The sequence below is a fragment of the Nicotiana tabacum genome, chromosome 22 (assembly GCF_000715075.1).
Source record: "Nicotiana tabacum cultivar K326 chromosome 22, ASM71507v2, whole genome shotgun sequence".
Lineage (NCBI taxonomy): Eukaryota > Viridiplantae > Streptophyta > Magnoliopsida > Solanales > Solanaceae > Nicotiana > Nicotiana tabacum.
Window position 1 is genome coordinate 77,943,754 of NC_134101.1, and position 20,788 is coordinate 77,964,541.

At 39.0% G+C, this 20,788-nt stretch overlaps 2 protein-coding genes across 3 annotated transcripts; both read right to left on the reverse strand.

Moving 5' to 3' along the window:
* Positions 1–309: 309 nt before the first annotated feature.
* On the reverse strand, positions 310–2,165 carry LOC107822214 (elongation factor TuB, chloroplastic-like). The gene has a single exon (XM_016648731.2). The coding sequence runs from the start codon at positions 2,019–2,021 to the stop codon at positions 564–566; it is 1,458 nt and encodes a 485-aa protein (XP_016504217.2). The 5' UTR covers positions 2,022–2,165; the 3' UTR covers positions 310–563.
* A 644-nt stretch (positions 2,166–2,809) lies between these two features.
* Positions 2,810–17,059, reverse strand: LOC107817470 (putative serine/threonine-protein kinase WNK3). Of its 2 annotated transcripts, none has more exons than XM_075245057.1 (8): positions 16,593–17,059; positions 15,823–15,860; positions 14,973–15,200; positions 14,654–14,877; positions 14,387–14,544; positions 4,392–4,575; positions 4,186–4,323; positions 2,810–4,096 (listed from the first exon to the last, which is right to left on the reverse strand). In XM_075245057.1, exons 1-8 carry the CDS (start codon positions 16,683–16,685, stop codon positions 3,288–3,290), a joined length of 1,872 nt encoding a protein of 623 aa, XP_075101158.1. In that variant the 5' UTR covers positions 16,686–17,059; the 3' UTR covers positions 2,810–3,287. The 2 variants fall into 2 exon arrangements, with proteins under 2 accessions (XP_075101158.1, XP_075101159.1); XM_075245058.1 differs by having other exon boundaries at positions 15,042–15,200; positions 16,593–17,040.
* Positions 17,060–20,788: the final 3,729 nt, after the last annotated feature.

Here is a 20,788-nt window from a genome sequence, read left to right on the forward strand (position 1 = left end):
GTGAGTCCTCCAATCCAAGATGAACCAACTCTGAATGTTCTGCTCAAATATTGTAAACCAAGCAATACAGAACAACAATTTTAAGCAGTGCAGATAAATACATATCTGTTTCGAGTACCATAGTTTTTAGTTACATAGACATACAGAAATTCAGTCATTCGCCAGCTGACAAATTATTATCCATAGTTTACAAAAAAATTATTTATTCTTTTGTGCTTTTCTATCAGCATCATTTTGCTGAAACAAAAAGCCGAAGCAGTGAATCTCAAATTAGCAAATCTGCACTTAAGTTTCAAACAGAGTTGAACATTTGTTTTAAATTAAAAAAAGTGCATGAAATCAAATGTTCTCATTCCTTTCAAGCAAAGGAAAAGTGAAAGAGGAGACTGAGGAAAAATCCCAAAAGTTCAGTAGAATTTGGTGTTTAAAACAGGATACTTCTACTAAAGTAAGATTCTAAGACATAATAAAAGTAACCAAGAAGTTGCATATATGACAATGGATTAAGTAACTTCAATGGAAAGTGCCGATCATGCGAAAAGAGAAGCTCAGCTGCAAGTTCATCATTCTAAGATTTTCTGAATAACACCAGCTCCAACAGTCTTTCCTCCTTCCCTGATAGCAAACCGCATCCCTTGCTCACAGGCAACAGGCATAATAAGCTCAACCACCATGTTTACACGATCGCCAGGCATGACCATCTTAGATTCCTCTCCTTTGTCACTCATAATCGCGGTAACCTTTCCAGTCACATCAGTTGTCCTCATGTAAAACTGAGGCCTATAACCCGCGAAAAACGGAGAATGCCTGCCCCCCTCTTCCTTCTTCAACACATACACCAAAGCTTCAAACTTTGTGTGCGGAGTAATCGTTCCGGGTTTCGCCAACACCATCCCTCTCTGAATATCAATCTTCTGAATACCTCTCAACAACAACCCCACATTATCTCCTGCCATTGCTTCATCCAAAATCTTCTGAAACATCTCAACCCCTGTCACTGTAGTATTCCTAGTATCCTTCAATCCAACTATATCAACAATTTCCCCAACCTTAACAGTCCCTCTCTCTACTCTCCCCGTCGCCACAGTACCTCTACCGGTGATCGAGAAAACATCCTCAATAGCCATCAAGAAAGGCAATTCAGTTTGTCTTTGTGGGATAGGGATATATTCATCAACATTATCCATCAATTGATAAATCTTATCAACCCATTGATTTTCACCCCTTTTAATACTAGGATTAGCCATCAAAGCCTCTAAAGCTAAAAGTGCAGAACCAGAAATAATAGGAATTTCATCACCAGGGAACTCATAACTTGACAATAATTCTCTTACCTCCAACTCAACAAGCTCAAGTAACTCCTCATCATCAACTTGGTCTTGTTTGTTCAAGAAAACAACCATGTTAGGGACACCCACTTGCTTAGCTAACAAAATATGCTCTTTAGTCTGTGGCATTGGGCCATCAGCACCTGACACAACAAGAATTGCCCCATCCATTTGGGCAGCACCAGTAATCATGTTCTTGACATAATCAGCATGCCCCGGGCAGTCCACGTGGGCATAATGTCTGTTTTCCGTTTCATACTCCACCGTGGCAGTGTTGATAGTAATACCACGCGCCCTTTCTTCAGGGGCAGCATCAATTTCGTCATATTTCTTGGGGGCGGAGTTGCCCATAGAGGCAAGCGCCATGGTCAAAGCAGCTGTGAGTGTGGTCTTTCCATGGTCAACGTGGCCAATTGTACCAATGTTGACGTGGGGTTTTTTACGCTCGAATTTGCCACGTGCAGCGCGGACAGTGAACCGACGGGGGTGGGTGGTGGAAGGAGTAGTTGTTGGTGAGTGGAGGAAAAGGGTTGAAGGGGTGGGTGTAAAAGAAGAGGAAAGGACAAGCTTTGAGGAATTTGAAGGGAATACAGCAGCAGTGTTGCTGCTACTGCTTGAGAAAGAAGGGGAAAAAGGGTAAGCAAGCTTTGTAGAAGCTGTAGCTGTTGCAGAAGCTGCTGAAATTGAAGCCATGGCAGCTTTTTGCCTGAAAATGGGATTGAAGTTTTGGAGAAGAGGGTCGAAAGAGAATTGTGGTTGAAAAAAGGAAGAAGAGGAGAGGAAAGGAGAAGGATAATGATGTTATTTATCCTTGGTAGGAATAAAGAGGGCCTCTCATATATGTGGGGTTTTATCCAATCACTTACTTCTCAACTTGCAACTGTGGGGATTAGGGGGTATGGGATTTCTGTGAATTCTGTTCCCAAAATGTGACACGTAAGAAAATGGTCTAAATTTTTTACCCTGCCTTCTTCTTTTAACTTCACATAAAAAAATAAAAAAAAAATCTGTATGTTCCAAAGCCTTCTTTTTCTCCCTTTCAGCTTTCGGTAGTGTTTAATTTAATGATTGTACATGCCAAATCTACAACAATGGCTATATATTTGCTATAAAGATTGGTAGAAATTAACAGGGAGTGGGATGTATACAATAGAGTGCCAAGAAAAATCTGGTAACGTGTGCTTTAGAAAAAAGTTCCATATCAAATACTAGTATGTAATACTTAAGTACGAAGGATTGACTAAAAGTGCGAGAACAATAGGGTATATACAAAAGTTTAAACCGTGAGTTTACACCAATGATCTGTATCGAGGTTATAAAGAGCTTTAGGATAGGTAAAAGTAGTGTTTTAAAAGTAGCGGGGGTGCTGAGGGGGCGTTTATAAGCACATGAAAAAATATACTTTGTGAAGAAAAATCGGACAACAGTAGAATCATTCAGATAATATTACTTACTTTTTTCTAGTGAACACCAAGATAAAATTAAAGAAAACAGCAAACAGTAGAATCATTCACATAATATTACTTACTTGTTTACAGAAGTTATATATTAACTGGCATTATTTCAACCAATTAACATTTCCAATAGTTAAATACTCATGTAAATATGTACAAGTATACATGCCATGACTCATTTTTAGCAGCAACATGAACGCACAATATGCGTGTAATGAGAAACCTGTAGTACTGTAATTCCTGACCCTGAAATGATGGTAACTTTGACAGAAGTGAATCTGTATCTAACGATAGGTCCATGCTTTTCCCTCTAGCTTTTGATCTGCATGTGACCAATGTCAGCAACATTAATCTTTCAGCATTCTGGAATATCTTGAAACAGGGTAGTCGCATAATTGGTGCAATCCAAGAACTATCTGCAGTTGAGTGGCAAAAGGCCGCACAGTAACATCTTCACAGAGAAACTTCAGTCTTCAGGATCCATAGAATAGCAGCCTCATCCGCACTACAAATTATGGGAAGATATTTTGCAACCATAAATGCCACGGATCTCAGGAGGAAGCTTGCTTAGAATATCTGATATAGCCGAGTCATGTTTCTTCCTGAGATCATTTAGCTCCTTTTGCTGCTGACCTAGCAGCTCCTCGAGTTTATTGACAATTTGTCTGACATCAGCTGGGTAGTTGTTGCTGATCATGTTATTTCTTTCCTCGGATGAATTAGGCCCGCTTGCATAACTAAAATCCGCAGAATGATCATTATCATCAAGGTAAGAATCATGTAGAACACCGGCCTCATCATCCATGTAAGTCTCCGTTTCATAATCTTCGAGTAAGGCAGCAGCAAAATGTGAACTACCTCCGTCTCTCAGGACAACAGGTGATTGTTCATTTTCTTCGGTCCAGCTACCTTCACGAATTGGTGAATCGGTCTGTGACATGTTTGAAGGCCCCTGTCTGAGCGGAGAGCTTGCACTACTGGCTGTTTTCGGTGAATCAGACCAGTACTTCCGACCTGAAGGAAGTCTTTCCAACACAAGACTGCCCGAATGAGCAGAATCAATAGTTAAGGGGGGAACATCATCTCGGGCTCCAGAAGTACAGCTATCGGGAGCAACTTCATCAGTTATGTCATTGTTAGAGCATTCTCTCGGTGCCCAATCTGGGATATATGACCGAATTTCAGAATCAATCATTGCTGCTATTGCTGAAACATCCTGATCTGTCAGGTCCAGCTCTTCGACCATTTCACTAGCAACGGCATTTGCCGTATCAACTTGAATATCAAAGGGGAAGTGAATGTTCCTAATATGACCTGATACCACAGTTCAACTGTTATACAACCTAATTAAGGGAAGCATCTTAAGCTTGATAAAGAAACAATGAGCATGAGCAAATGGTAACCTGTTGAATCAGTTATTCGCAGTTTAAGAAATATTGTATTTAGGTCCTTCCTTTGGCCCTGCACCGTGAAATCTCTACCTCCCTCAGGTAATGGGTCCTTAGTACTTTTTCCATTATCAGACTGATCATCCCTCATTTCTGTAAAAATCTCACAGAAGTCAATAATATTAGCGGACATTTCAGGAAGTGTGCGATCCGATAATTACCTGCATGTCTGGAATTGGAGCTCAAAGATCGACCTACGTTTCCAGAATCCTCATCTGAAAGGAGAAAGGGGTCCATCAATAGTTCCTTAGCAGGCAACCGATCAGAAGCTTTCGCGATACATTTATCTATAAAGGCTTTAACTCCTGGATCCTTCACTTTTGCCAATGAGGCAGGCTTAATTCCCTTCATAGATGCAATTGGTAAAATCAGAATCTTAGCGATGTAGTATTGTAGGATGAAATTAAAAGTACCAAGAAATGCAGAGTCACCTATCTCATTATAATGATCTGCTAAAATAAAAATAGAGTTGCCGAAAAATTAAAATTACCAACCAAATTAACAAGCTCCCACTTCCCTCTTTCCGCTCAAAAGAACCCCCACCACCACCCCATAAAAAAAAAAGTTCACGCCTGTTTTGTAATTTCTAGCAATCAAACACTGAAAATTGATCATATAAACTCATGGATTTGTTGAGTAATGATCTAATATAGTAAAATAAGGTGCTCCCTAGATCCAGTCTAAACAGTTTCATCTTGCCCTGGCACAAAGTTAAAACAGGAGTTTAAATTAAACAGTACTTCAAATAATACTACGCCCCAGAATTAGAGATATAGGTTTGATAGTGATAAGCTTGAGATTTGACAAGGATCAAAGTGGATCTCATATTACTTTGATATAGTATAGTCTTCAATATGCAATAGGTACTCAGAAGGAAAGCCATTTCCCTTTATTAAAGCAAGTGACAACATTTAGTCATGATGCAAAAAGAACACAATCCTTTTGGGATGGAGGTAACTAGTGTGCTAAGTGCTAAGCACTTTTGAGGACCCCATGTTTGCCCGGAGGAGAAGACAACTGTACGTTACAAAAACCTAGCCATTTGATATGCTTCTTTTCTTTTCTTGTAAATTATTCTCCATCACTAGTATCCTTTAAATCCGAGCACAGATGTTGGAAGTTATTTTAACACCTTCAACACTAAAGAGCTCCTTTCCCTGTCACAGTAAAATCCTTACTACTCCCTCATAATCTTACTTGAGCATCTATGTTGCTATTCGTTCAGCCAAACCACTACTCTCATTACCACTTAACATACTGTGTATTATTGCAACTCATTTTAACACCTTCAACACCATGTCAGTTGCTGGATCCAGATCAAGATCTCCATTATATTGTTGGAGAAATTGATCCAGAAAAATTTAATCCAGAAAATTATCTTTCAGTTTAAGTTGTCTGTTCTGCTTCAACCTAAAGTGATGCTAGGCTGCTTCATAGAGGTTCGCTTGACCACATCATGAGCATATTTAAGTTAAGTGCAAGTCAAGCAATTAAGCCCCCATTTCTTTAACTATGAGTCATTCATATCTATTCCTTGTCAATGACACATAATTCCGATAAATGAAACAAACAATAGGCACCACGTACTTAATAACTAACAATGGATTTTTACACTAGTACACAGTATTAATTGAACTCAATAATCTTATTCATCTTCACTAAAATAACCTAACAATACAATGATTTATGTGATACATCAAGATACATACCACATTATTCAGAACAGAAGACCGGATTAGCTAATAGATACTGTTGAGTTAGCACTCATAGGAGAAAAAGATAACTCACTTATTAAACATGGAGAGAGAAAGAGAGAGTATGACAATGATTTCAGTTGGAGTAAGGTCTAAATGAAGTGGTTGATATTGCTAGCTGGAGCAATGCTAAAGAATAAAATTGACATCCAGATAGAAATTCCCAAGGTGAGGGTGGTATTTGGAGGTAAACTGATAACCAGGAAGTACTGAAAGTCCTTTTGAAAATTGTCCCCTGTGAAAAGGATCTTTACTTGAGCCGGGGGTCTATCGGAAACAACCTCTCTACCTTCAAGGTAGTAAGATCTGCGTGCACTACCCTCCCCAGAACCCACTTGTGGGATTATACTGGGTTTGGAGTTGTTGTTGTTGTCCCAGTTGAAAAGGAGGGGGCAGTGCTTCTTATTCAATGTTGACAAAACACTATTGACATATAAACCAAGTTGGGGATTGGCATTTATGTAATCTTCTGAATTTATATTGCTGAAATGGAATGTATTCCATCTAGGATAGAATCGTCCACTTATGCAAGCAGGTCATGACAATGTTGTTTAGGTAGTTTGCTAGATCAAACGAATATCAAAAAACAAACAAATGTAGGCAATTGGGCATCCAATAGGCCCCATAGCTTCAAGATATTAGCTATTAATAACACAGGTAGTTATTCAAGGAACGAATAAGTGCACAGGAGCCCTTTTGAGATAGAGCTTAATGAAATTATCTAAAATGAACTGCCAATCCAACATTTTCAGTAGGCTCATTTGAATAAGAAAATTTAAGACCAAAAGAATATTTTTCATCATCAAAAGCAGGTAGGAGTTGAACTAATGTGGATACAAGACTAAGAAATTAAAACCTGAAGTTCCTTCAATCAGCAGCTGATTCTGATTATGCATAGCCAAACTGCTTTTAAGTGGTCAACAAAATATCATTCCTATGGTAAAACCACCATTAGCTACTGAGCCCACCAAGTCAAGGACATTCATTCGACAGAGGGCTACTATCTTTCCTAAAAAGATCATGTTTGTTCACTACCTTTGCAAATTGAACATCCTGCTTTACAAAGAATGGTTATTGAAGTGAGATCGAACACCCTTTTTAACAAAAGAAAAGGTATCGGACTAAACTTACTTTTACATTCAAGGAGAGAGAGAGAGAGAGAATTTAGTTTTAAGAACTCTGGTACGGGGTATACCCTATCAATTCTTATTGTATTCAAAGACTCAAGAAAAATGAATACTAAGAACTCCAAGCACAAAAATGTTTATCTTTGACAAACTAAAATAGAAACAAGCGGAATCATTATGGTACAAATGGAGTATTCCTTTTTCTTTTGCGAACAGTAGATTCTTAGGTTGGTGAAATAAAGAGGAAAAAATGCTTCATGCAGTTTTCTTCCGAGAAACAGCTTCCAATTGCAGCATAATTGGTCCCTAAGAAATGCCTGTCAATATGCAGAAAATAGTAATGAATTCTCATTCTTTCCAATTCCAATGGGTAATATTATATCTGAGTCTTTTTGCACAACTTGCGGATTTGCCCTCTTCGTTTAAAGCTATAAGCATCCTTTGGAGATCTTCCAAGGAAGCCAATTCCAAGTAGATCCTCCCTTTCCCTCGCTCCACTTTGTTTCGCTCGACCTTGGAGTAGTGCCACTATCATCAGGTCGATGAACTTGATACTGCCATAAAACCACGAGTCCACGACAACGCACAGAAACCTGACTTCTTTGTATTTGTTCTGATAACCGGGTTAGTGTATTAAAATGTCTAAATGTAAACGCAGCATAAGTGTTTATTTTACTAATTTGCTATTATAATAATGCGCCTCTAAAGACACAGACTTAAGCCGGAGTTTCCATCCTCCCCACCCAAAGGGAAAAGGAGAAAGAGACAAAGGTCATCAACCCCCAGGAATGAACAACTTTTTTTTCTTTGATGACCGAGAAATCGGTCTGCATCGAAACTCAAGGATTCTGGGCCCGCCCTCTATCCTGCTCACTTGAATACCATGCTTAGTTCGCATGGCGCAGGGCTCGAACCCGTGACCTTAGTCACAAGTCCCTCAACCTTTGCCACTTGAACTAAGCCCTAGGGCCCAGAAAAGAACATACTTCGAAGCAATTGTGTGACTACCAACAGATAATTACCTAGAGCTTAGTAAACGAACAATCATGTAAAACTATAAATGTCATAGTTCCTTAAGAGGGGCACTAATTATAACTCTCTCTTACTGGTTCTCGTATTAGTTACATGTGTAACAAGCTCGGTACATATGATGTGTATGCACCGGCTTGAGGGGGAGTGTTAGTTTATAGATATGTATAGTGTAGTCTTGTCCCACATTGGAAGAGGAGTAATATCTCCTTGTAGTGTATAGCTATAAATAGGGACCTCTTGTATTGTATTTATCATCCAATATCAATAACATATTTTCTCCCGTGCCTTCTCACATGGTATCAGAGCATTAGTGAGAAAAGATCGTTGTGCGTCATTCCAGCGTTAACCGGGAAGAAAGAACTTAGTCATCATGTAATTTTTCCGGTGACCTAAGGCTTGTCTAAGTGAAAGTCACTTTCTGTCGGTGTTGTGCTAAAACCAACACCACCACGAGGTAGACCACCCTCCGACTACCTACCCCTGAAATTTTATCCGGCAGTAAAGCCGCCACGCTCCTCCACGCGCCGGCAACAACTTTTCCGGCGAGGGTTCCGGCCATTTTTTCGCGAAGCTTCTTCAGGACAGTGTGCTCTCCTCAAAATTCCGAGCCTACCCATCTAATTCAAATCAAATTGCGGCCACTTTTATATTTTTCCGGAGTGAACAGTGACCTTTCTGGCCATTTTTTGAAAATATTTCTTCAGGACAGCTTGCTCGCAAAGGAATTCCGAGTTTATCCATCCTGGTTACAACAAATTCCGACAACTTTGGAATTTTTCGGCGAGCTACAGTGTTTCCGGCACAGAACAGTGTTCTGTTTTCCTACTGTAAACAGTGTTTTTTAAGCTATTTCTTCAGTTTTCTCACAGGAGTTACTTATTTTCACTATTTCAAGTTAACCCTACTACTACAAATTGTAACGACATGGGAACCGATGCTTTGAATAGTCGGATGGTTTCTTTAGCAGAGTATATTGAGTTCCTTCAGTATAAAGCATGTAAGCAAACATCTTCTAAGATAGCTTCTGTTGTTCAAACAGGTAATAGCGTGACTTGTTTCTCCCAATCTTCATCCTCTGAGTCTTGGGTCATTGATTCAGGTGCATCAGATCACATTTCTGGTAACAAATCTCTTTTCACTACTATTTCGTATTCTCAATCTCTTCCAAAAGTCACAATGGCCAATGGGTCTCAAACCATGGCAACTGCAATAGGTCAAGCAAGCCCACTACCTTCCTTACCTTTAGATTCAGTCCTTTATGTTCCCAATAGTCCTTTTAATCTCATAACTGTTAGTCGCTTAGCCAAATCACTTAAATGCGCTGTTTTATTTCTTGATGACCATGTTTTTATACAGGAACGCAGTACGGGGCGGATCATTGGTACCGGGCGTGAATCAAACGGACTTTATTACCTTATCCTTGCTAAATCACATGGACTCACATCTTGTCTTCCTTCTACAACTTGTCCTGTTACTGATTCACCAGATTTATTACATAAACGGTTGGGACATCCCAGTTTGTCAAAACTTCAGAAAATGGTATCTGGTTTATCTCACTTGTCAGCTCTAGAGTGTGAGTCATGTCAGCTCGGTAAGCATACCCGCTCCCATTTCCCTCGGCGTCTTGATAATCGAGCAGAGTCACCTTTTACTTTAGTCCATTCAGATGTTTGGGGTCCTAGTCGGGTCAGTTCCACCTTAGGATTCCGCTACTTTGTCAGTTTCATTGATGATTATTCTAGGTGCACTTGGATATTTTTGATAAAAAATCGATCTGAGCTGTTTTCTATTTTCCAAACCTTCCACGCTGAAATTCAAAATCAATTTGGGGTTTCTATTCGCACATTTCGTAGTGATAATGCCCGAGAGTATTTGTCTTCCCCATTTCAACAGTTTATGAAATCTCAATTCATCAAACATCTTGTCCGTATACATCTCAACAAAATGGGGTAGCTGAAAGAAAGAATAGACATCTTATTGAAACTGCTCGTACCCTACTCATACAATCTCATGCTCTGTTGCGTTTTTGGGGGATGCCGTTCTTACATCTTGCTATCTTATTAATCGTATGCCATCTTCAGCTATCCAGAACTAAGTTCCATTCTCTGTCATGTTTCCCTACTTACCTTTGTTCTCTCTTCTACCCCGTATCTTTGGAAGCACTTATTTTGTCCATAACCTTACTCCAGGAACAGCTAAGTTAGCTCCTCGTGCTATTAAGTGCGTATTTCTGGGTTTCTCGAGAACACAAAAGGGGTATCGATACTACTCTCCTGACCTTCAGCGGTACCTTATGTCTGCTGATGTTACCTTCTTTGAAACCCAATCATACTTCACAGGTTCAGGTCATCACTTAGATATTTCTGAGGTACTACCAGTTTCATCTTTTGGAGATTCAGTCACTCCAGCTCCACCACCTACAGCTCCAGTTGTAGCTCCACCACCTATAGCTCCAGTTCCACCACCTACAGCTCCGGTTGTAGCTCCACCACCTATAGCTCCAGTTCCTCCACATAATCCAGTTCAACCTTTTGCAGCTCCACTACTCTTGACTTATCATCGTCGTCCACATCCAGCATCAAGCCCAGGTGATTCACGCCCCGCATCAGATTCTGCACCTACTGCGGACTTGTCTCCTCTTAGTCAACCAATTGCACTCTGCAAAGGTGTACAATCCACACTTAATCCTAATCCCCACTATGTCGGTTTAAGTTATCATCGTCTGTCGTCACCACATTATGCTTTTATATCTTCTTTGTCCACTGTTTCTATCCCTAAGTCTACAGGTGAGGCACTATCTCATCCAGGTTGGCGACATGCTATGATTGACGAGATGTCTGCTTTACATGCGAGTGACACTTGGGAGCTTGTTCCTCTTCCTGCAGGTAAGTCTACTGTTGGTTGTCGTTGGGTTTATGCAGTCAAAGTCGGCCCGGATGGCCAGGTTGATCGGCTTAAGGCTCGTCTTGTTGCAAAAGGATATACTCAGATTTTTGGGCTTGATTATAGTGATACTTTCTCTCCCGTGGCTAAAGTAGCATCTGTTCGTCTCTTTTTGTCCATGGCTGTTGTACGTCATTGGCCTCTTTATCAGTTAGACATTAAGAATGCTTTTCTCCACGGTGATCTTGAGGAAGAAGTTTATATGGAGCAACCACCTGGTTTTGTTGCTCAGTTTAATGGTTGTGTGTGCAGATTGCGCAAGTCATTATATGGTTTGAAACAGTCCCCTCGAGCTTGGTTTGGTAAGTTCAGCACAATTATTTAGGAGTTCGGCATGACTCGTAGTGAGGCTGATCACTCTGTGTTTTATCGGCATTCTGCTCCTAATCTGTGTATTTATCTAGTGGTTTATGTTGATGATATTGTTATTACTGGTAATGATCAGGATGGTATTACTAATCTGAAGGAACATCTCTTTCAGCACTTCCAGACTAAGGATCTGGGCAGATTGAAGTATTTTCTAGGTATTGAGGTCGCTCAGTCTAGCTCAGGTATTGTTATTTCACAGCGGAAGTATGCCTTAGACATTCTTGAGGAGACTGGAATGATGGGTTGCAGACCTATTGACTCTCCTATGGATCCGAATGCTAAGCTTCTGCCTGGACAGGGGAGCCTCTTAGAGACCCTACGAGATATAGGAGGTTGGTTGGCAAATTGAATTACTCACAGTGACTAGACCTGACATTTCTTTTCCGGTGAGTGTTGTAAGTCAGTTTATGGATTCTTCCTGTGATAGTCACTGGGATGCAGTTGTTCGCATTCTTCGGTATATAAAGTCAGCTCCAGGCAAAGGATTACTATTCGAGGATCGAGGCCACGAGCAGATTGTTGGGTACACAGATGCTGATTGGGCAGGATCACCTTTTGATAGACGTTCTACGTCTGGATATTGCGTTCTAGTAGGAGGTAATTTGGTCTCGTGGAAGAGCAAGAAACAGAATGTAGTTGCTCGATCTAGCACCGAAGCCGAATATCGGGCCATGGCTATGGCGACGTGTGAGTTAGTTTGGGTCAAGCAGTTGCTCAAGGAGTTAAAGTTCGGAGAAATCAGCAAGATGGAACTAGTGTGTGATAACCAAGCTGCTCTTCATATTGCGTCAAATCCGGTGTTCCATGAGAGGACTAAACACATTGAGATCGACTGTCACTTTGTCAGAGAAAAAATACTTTCAGGAGATATTGTTACAAAGTTTGTAAAGTCGAATGATCAACTAGCAGATATTTTCACTAAGTCTCTTACTGGTTCTCGTATTAGTTACATGTGTAACAAGCTCGGTACATATGATGTGTATGCACCGGCTTGAGGGGGAGTGTTAGTTTATAGATATGTATAGTGTAGTCTTGTCCCACATTAAAAGAGGAGTAATATTTCCTTGTAGTGTATAGCTATAAATAGGAACCTCTTGTATTGTATTTATCATCCAATATCAATAATATATTTTCTTCCGTGCCTTCTCACAAACACAAAATAACATGTACGAAGCTTGATGAACAAGAAACAACAACAACAACAACAACAACAACAACAACCCAGTGTAATCCCACAAGTGGGGTCTGGGGAGGGTAATATGTACGCAGACCTTACCTCTACCCCGAGGGGCAGAGAGGCTGTTTCCAGGAGACCCTCGGCTCAAAGAGGCAACAAGAGACACTATATTAGTACTATCAATAGACTCATAATAAAACAACATAAAGTACCATAAAATCCATAACATAACATAAATACCATAAAAACAAAGTAACAACAATATAAGAGATATAGGAAATACGAGAAAGATGTAAGGTATTAATACACAGGAGATAAAGCCCATCATCAGTAGTTGATCAATAGCATCCTAAGACTACTTCCTAACTGGCTAGTCTCACTCTAGTGCGCTGTAACAAAGACATCACAATTTCCCTAACCTACCACCTTAATGCTCGATCTCCACAATTCCCTGTTTAGGGCCGTGTCCTCAGTAACCCTAAGTCGCGTCATATCCTGCCTGATCACCTCTCCCCAATACTTCTTAGGTCTCCCCCTACCTCTCCTCGTACCCACCACTGCCAGTCGTTCACACCTTCTCACCGGTGCATCAGTGTTCCTCCTCTGAATGTGCCCGAACCATCTGAGTCTTGCTTCCCGCATCTTGTCCTCCATGGGGGCCACACCCACCTTCTCTCGAATATCTTCATTTCTAATCTTATCCTTCCTTGTATGCCCGCACATCCACCTCAACATCCTCATCTCTGCAACTTTCATCCTCTGGATGTGTGAGATCTTCACCGGCCAACACTCGGTCCCATACAACATAGCAGGCCTAACCACTGCCCTATAAAATTTACCTTTCAGTAACAGTGGCACTTTCTTGTCACACAGGACTCCCGTCGCTAACCTCCATTTCATCCACCCCACCCCTATACGGTGTGTGACATCCTCGTCGATCTCCCCGGACCCCTGAATAAACGACCCCAGGTACTTGAAACTACCCCTCTTAGGGATGACTTGAGAATCAAGCCTCACTTCCACTCCCGCTTCCGTCGGCTCTGCCCCAAATTTGCACTCAAGGTATTCCGTCTTCGTCCTGCTCAACCTGAAACCTTTGGACTCAAGGGTGTGTCTCCAAACCTCTAACCTCTCGCTGACGCCGCGTCGTGTCTCGTCGATTAGAACTATGTCATCAGCAAATAGCATGCACCATGGCACCTCCCCCTGAATATGATGTGTTATAGCATCCATCACCAGGGCAAATAGGAAAGGGCTGAACGCAGACCCTTGATGCAATCCTGTAATAATCGGAAAATAATCTGAATCGCCTCCTGCTGTCCTAACCCGAGTCTTAGCTCCATCATACATGTCCTTAATCGCCCTAATGTAGGCAATCGGGACCCCTTTAGCCTCTAAGCATCTCCATAAGACCTCCCTAGGAACCTTGTCGTACGCTTTCTCTAGATCGATAAACACCATGTGGAGATCCTTCTTCTTATCCCTGTATTGTTCCATCGTCCTCCTAATAAGGTGGATAGCTTCTGTGGTAGATCGCCCCGGCATGAACCCGAACTGGTTGTCTGAAATAGACACCGTCCTTCGCACTCTCATTTCTACCACTCTCTCCCAGACTTTCATGGTATGACTTAGTAATTTAATACCCCTATAGTTGTTACAGATCTGGATATCGCCTTTGTTCTTATACAACGGGACTTGATGAACAAGAAAGAAAGATAGAAAGAGAGCATGGGAAGAAAGATGCAAATTCTTACTGCTGTCACTTTCTTATATATTTGAGCAGCATTGGAACACTCAACATAAGGATACTCAAAAGTCACGAGCTCCAGCAGGCACATACCAAAGGCATAGATATCTACTAGCTCATTGTATTCCTCCTCATAAAGTTCTGGTGCCATGAATTCTGGTGTACCTGAGATCAAATATAGAATTGCATTTTTCAGCAACCATCTAAACCACCAATGAACAGCCAATTGAAACCTAGAGGACAGTTGCAAAATTAGAAAAACTGAGGACCTCACCAATGACACTATGAGCAGCGCGAGCCTTACAAAGAATTGCAGCAAGTCCCAAGTCACCAATCTTAACCTCCCCTTGGTTACCATTGATAAAAATGTTATCACACTTAAGGTCACGATGAATAATTGGAGGGTCATGACCATGTAGATATGAGAGACCCTCCAATATCTGCCTAGACCAATTCTTGAGTGCTCTAACATCAACCTTCTTATGTTTCTTACGGTACCTACACGAGCATACAAAAAGACCAGTCCACAATTCAATGTTTCAAAAAATATGGGTATTGGGTTGAGAAAAGGAAGAAAAACCACATAGCCATACTGTCTTAAAGTCCCGGAAGTGAAAATTTCAGTAATGATATTGATATTCTCATTTTTTGAGTCAACCCACGAGTTATAGAATTTGATGATATTCTTGTGCTTGAGGGTTTTAAGCAAATGAACTTCAGAATATAGACGCTCCAAGTCCACAGAATTCCTCAAGAGATCAGCCACTTTAACTTGATTCCAAGCAACTTCAATCCCCTCTAATTCATCAAATGCTCGATAACTAGATTTCCAATAGTAAGTCAAGAATGGACAAAAAATCGCACTTGACAAAATTCATTAATGGGGAAAAAAGCAGTAAAACAATACTCCCTTCATCTCAATTTATATGACAAAATTTCCAGAATATCTGTAACAATATTATTATACAATTTTCACAAATATTAAGAATTCAAAGTCATTTAACTATTCAAAGTCAATACCTTTATGTAATGTTTTCTCTATCAATCTAACTTTTAAACTATTACTTTATTTTTCTTCCGTTATTACTAGTATAATATACTCCCTCTGTTCCATTTTATGTGGCACTATTTCCTTATTAGTTTGTTCCAAAAAGAATAACATCTTCCTATATTTTCGAAACAATTTAACTTTAACCTTCTTATTTCACCCTTAATGACATGCTTTTATGGCCACAAAACTCCATGGCATGTTTAAGACCACAAGTTCCAAAAGTCTTTTTTTTTCTTCTTAAACTCCATGCTCAATCAAACGCTACCACATAAATTGAAACGGAGGGAGTACTAGTCAAATTAACATCTTATATTCCTTATCTTGCCAAACACCATCAATCAAAATGAAACAGCGGCAGAGCATCACACACGTAAAGACGTTATAAAGGATACACTTTCTTGAAAGCTCCTTTTCCCAAAACCTCTTTGTACTGCAAATAACAAGACAATCAACTTCAAAGTCACAATGTGGCAACAGTAATAGCAAAGCAACAATAACAACTCAGTATAATTCCACTAGTAGGATCTGGGGAGGGTGGTTTGTATGCAGACCTTACCCCCTACCCTGGGGTAGAGAGGCTGTTTCCGATAGACCCTCGGCTCCCTCCCTCCAAGAACTCCCCACCTTGCTCTTGGGGTGACTTGAACTCACAGACTCTTGGTTGGAAGTGGAGGGTGTTCACCACTAGAGCAACCCACTCTTGTCAACAGCAATAGCAAAGCAGTAACAAAGAATAGAACAGCGGGAAATACAAAAAGAAATACTCCCCGTCCCAATTTATTTGATTCTCTTTCCATTTGGGACGTTAAAAGAAACGTTCCACGCTATTCTATTTATGTACAATTTTAACTAACTTCAAGCTTTCTAATTTATTAAATTTTATCTATAATATGATAAATTCTTTCCTTATCAAACAAACATTTTTTTTTATAACGGTTTGTATCTGGACCAGCTTGTCACTAGCTCAACTATTTCCTTACCAAACTAACTTTTCGATCATTATGTTATATTTTTCACACTATCACTCGTATATTATTTCAGTCAAATCATATAAGATGAGCAGAATATGGTCACTGAGCAGTTTGAAAAATGTACTCCAAACACAGCATAATGTACAATGAAGCCAAGAGTTAATAAATTAATGTAAAAATGAGAAACTGACCCGGCCGTAACGAGCAGAAGGATCGAGCTCGACAAACTCCGGTTCAGATTCAGAATCGTCCGGTTCCTGTTCGGACGCAGAATCCTGCTGCATTCTCTTCGTTCAATGAATTCAATTATGAGAAGAAAAAATAATTCAAAAACCTAGCTCTTCGCGAACAACAACAATTGGATTCAGATCAAGATCAATTTGAAATTGCGAAATAACAATCTAATCGTACACTTTTGTCTCAGAATTGAGATATAAGCAGCTTAAGGGGATGTGTAAATTGACAGAAGACTCTGTTACACCAAACTAGTAGTTACATAATACATCATATGTAAACAGCAGAAACGTATAAAAGAAATGAAGCGTGCCAACTGCCAAGGGAAAAAAGCAGAGTTCGAGTTGAAGGCGTCTGGGTGGGGTCATGGGCAGATAGATGTGTGTATTCTTTACTTTACGCTGTGCATGCGAACGAACCAGACTCAAACCCGGACGCATCTTATCTTGGATCCTAGGACCCGAATACGAGAGATCACTTCATTTTAATTATAAATTATAAATTCTTTTAACTTTTTTTTTAAAAAAATCAATAAAATTTGTATATTTAAGAGTTATATAAAAAGCCATATCTTATCTAATCGTTTAGTATCTAAGTATCTAACAAAAGTTTGAAAAATACAAAGTTGTCAACTAAAAAATATTGGCTTTCTACATATATAACATAATGCCGCATAAAATAGAGTTAGGAAACGTATTATTTCAAGAGATGAAACGTACTTTGTGTAGGGATTTAAATATTTTTTTTTTAAAATTGGGATAACATTACATATTTGTGTAAGATTACATAATATAGAAAATGTATAAACAATTGACATATTAAATGGATGCTTTGCGTAATTGATCCTTTAATTTAGTGGGATTGAATAGTCAACTCTAGAGAAAATCGAAAGTCAACGGTTTTGGCACATGGCGACACCTAGTTAGCTGGGAATCCTTTTTATTGTTCCTTTTGTTTTATAGTTCCGCTCAACTATATCTCTTTTTTCTTTTTTATTATCAGTTTGCTTCTAACCTACGTGGCAATCCTAGATATATAACTATAATATACAAGGCTAACTAGTTAAAAAATTTCTTATTAGCTTTTCTTTTTGCCTTTTCCTTCTATTTTGAGTGAAGAAGATGATGAGAATAGAAACAAACATGCCCCGAGAACACCTTTTGGAAACAAAGTAAATTCAAAGGTAGAGTTAGAAATCTTTTTCCTTTTTCTTTCTCTATTCACTTAAAACATGCACCAATGATGGTGTGTCTGATAATTCACACATAAAAGGCCGAGCTTGAACACACTTCGTCCAAGAATTATATATGTAATGTGTAATGACCCGGCCAGTCGTTTTGAGAGTTGTAGTCTCATTCCCCCATTCACTGTTCAATTTATGCTTCACAGTTTGTTATGTGACTTGCCCGGGTGATTAGTTTGGGTCAGGTGAGGTTTTAGGAATGAATTGGAATACTTAGTTCCAAGGTTTAAAGTTTAAGTTGAAATAGTGATCGGATGTCGACTTATATGTAAACGACCCCGGAATAGAGTTTTGATGATTCCAATAGCTCTATATGGTGATTTTGGACTTAGGAGCGTGTCTGAAATTTTTTTTTTTGAAGTCCGTAGTAGAATTTGGCTTGAAATGACGAAAGTTGAATTTTTGGGAAGTTTAACCGGGGAGTTGACTTTTTGATATCGAAGTCGGAATCCAGTTCTGAAAATTTTTATAGCTTCGTTATATCATTTATGACTTGTGTGCAATATTTGAGGTTAATCGGACTTGATTTGATAGGTTTCGTCATCGAATGTAGAAGTTAGAAATTCTTAAGTTCCTTAAGCTTGAATTGGGGTATGATTCGTGATTTTTAGCGTTGTTTTATGTGATTTGAGGTTTCAACTAAGTTTGTATGATGTTTTAGGACTTGTTGGTGTATTTGGTTGAGGTCCCGAGGGCCTCGGGTGAGTTTCAGATGGTTAAAGGATCAAAATTTAGACTTAAACAGCTGCTGGAATTTTTCTGCTGGAAAAATCGAGGCTGAAAAAAATCGAGGTTGGAAATCGAAGGCTGGAAATCAAAGTCAGGAAATCAAGGTTAGGAAATCGAGGGAAGAAAATTGAGGACAGAAAATGGAGGTCTGGAAATCGAGGGCAGGAAATCGAGGGTAGGAACTGGACAGAAACTTTAAGTTATAAAACAGGAGCTTCGTCCCATTTTTTATTTTTAACAAATTGGAGCTTTGGGAGAGGCGATATTTGAGAGATTTTCAAGGAAAAATATTGGGGTAAGTGATTCTAAATCGGATTTGGTCAATATACACGAATATATCATTGTTTTCATCATTTAATAAGTGTTTTGAGATGGAAACTTGGGGAAGATTGTAGAAATTTCATAAAACAAATTTTTGACATTTCGACGTCGATTCGGAGTTGGATTTGAGTGAAACTAGTATGGTTGGACTCGTAACTGAATGGGTTTTCGAATTTTGTGAGTTTATCGGATTCCGAGACGTGGGCCCCATGGACGATTTGTTTTGGGTTAAATTTTGGATTTTTGTTAGTAAATTTGTATTTTCTTATGGAATATATTGCTATAATTTGTATTGATTGAATCAAATTAATTATGATTAAATTCGAACCGATCGGAGTCAGAAAATCGAGGAAAAGACATACTACTTGACTGATTGAGCATGGTTTGAAGTAAGTAACTTATCTAACCTTGTGTGGGGAAATTCTCCTTAGGATTAGTATTGATATGAAAATGTTGAGGTCTTGAAAGTCGTGTACACGAGGTACCGAGTGTGTACACTGGCTAAATATGGAAGATTATGTCTTTAAATTGTGTAGAGCATTGTTGCATATTAATTAAATTATTTTATTGTGTTATATTCATCATCATTAATATATTTTCGTATTTTAAATTTGTCTGACATGTTCTTCCTAAGTGTTTTATTTGTTTAGTTGAAACTCTGTTTCTTTTGTTCCATGCATTACTTGAAGGTTGGATTTCTTAATTTAAATATTATTAAAAATGAATTGTTTTACATTACAAAAATTTGATGTTAAGCCAAGATGTTAAATTTATGAAATATTATTTTTGCTGAATATTTTGTGAGACTTTGCACTCATTGTGATTGAGCCGTGAGTTCCTTATTGTGGAAATTATTCTTGTTCTTGATTTATTTTGGCAAGTTGAAATATTTGGGCACTGAAGGTGCAAATTATGATATATTGTGATATTGATATGCATGCGGTGGTATAAGGTCTAGGTGTTGAAATGCATGCGGTGAGATAAGGGTGGCTTGATACGCGTGGCTAGCAGGGAAACTACTAGAAGTCATGCGGTGTGAAAAGGGTGGCTAAAACGCGAGATGCTATTTCGGAAAAAATATTTTCTTTAAAATTTAACGTGAAGGCTCCCGTGGTGATATAAGGAAATGAGATATTGTGAATTTATTTATGATTTGAGACTACGAGACGGTACCTCGGGAGTGCCCTTGTTGATATTTCTTTATGGCTGCATTGCCTTTTGTTATTTTGGTGAATTTCCTTAAAGTTGTAAATTTATATTTTTCCTTCTGCGAGATATTGTTTGCCCTTATTCTGTGCAGTTAAATTGTGACATACTACTTACTTATTATTATTATTTTTATTATTATTATTATTATTATTATTATTATTATTATTATTATTATTATTATTATTATTATTATTATTATTATTATTATTATATTGTTAAACTTTTCACCTTGTCTTTTATTATTCCAGTAGGGCCCTGACCTGATCTCGTCACTACTCTACAGAGGTTAGGTTTGGCACTTACTGGGTACCGCCATATTGTACTCATACTACACTTCTGCACATCTTTTGTGCAAATCCAGGTACTTCTTATCAGACCACGTATCAGTGAATTAGACTGTACACTGAGACTTCAAGGTACATCTGCCAGTGTCCGCAGACCCCGGAGTCCCCTTCTACCCTTATTATGTTGTTTTCCTTATTTTCTTTAGACTCTGATGTATAGAGACACTGAGGATAAATTCTTAGAAGCTTGTGACTTATTCCTACCGGGTTTTGGGAGTTGAAATTGTTAAATTGCAGTTCTTATTTATTCGGTTGTTAAGGATTAAATTTTAGTTTATATTTAGTTATATTCCACATTGATAGGTTT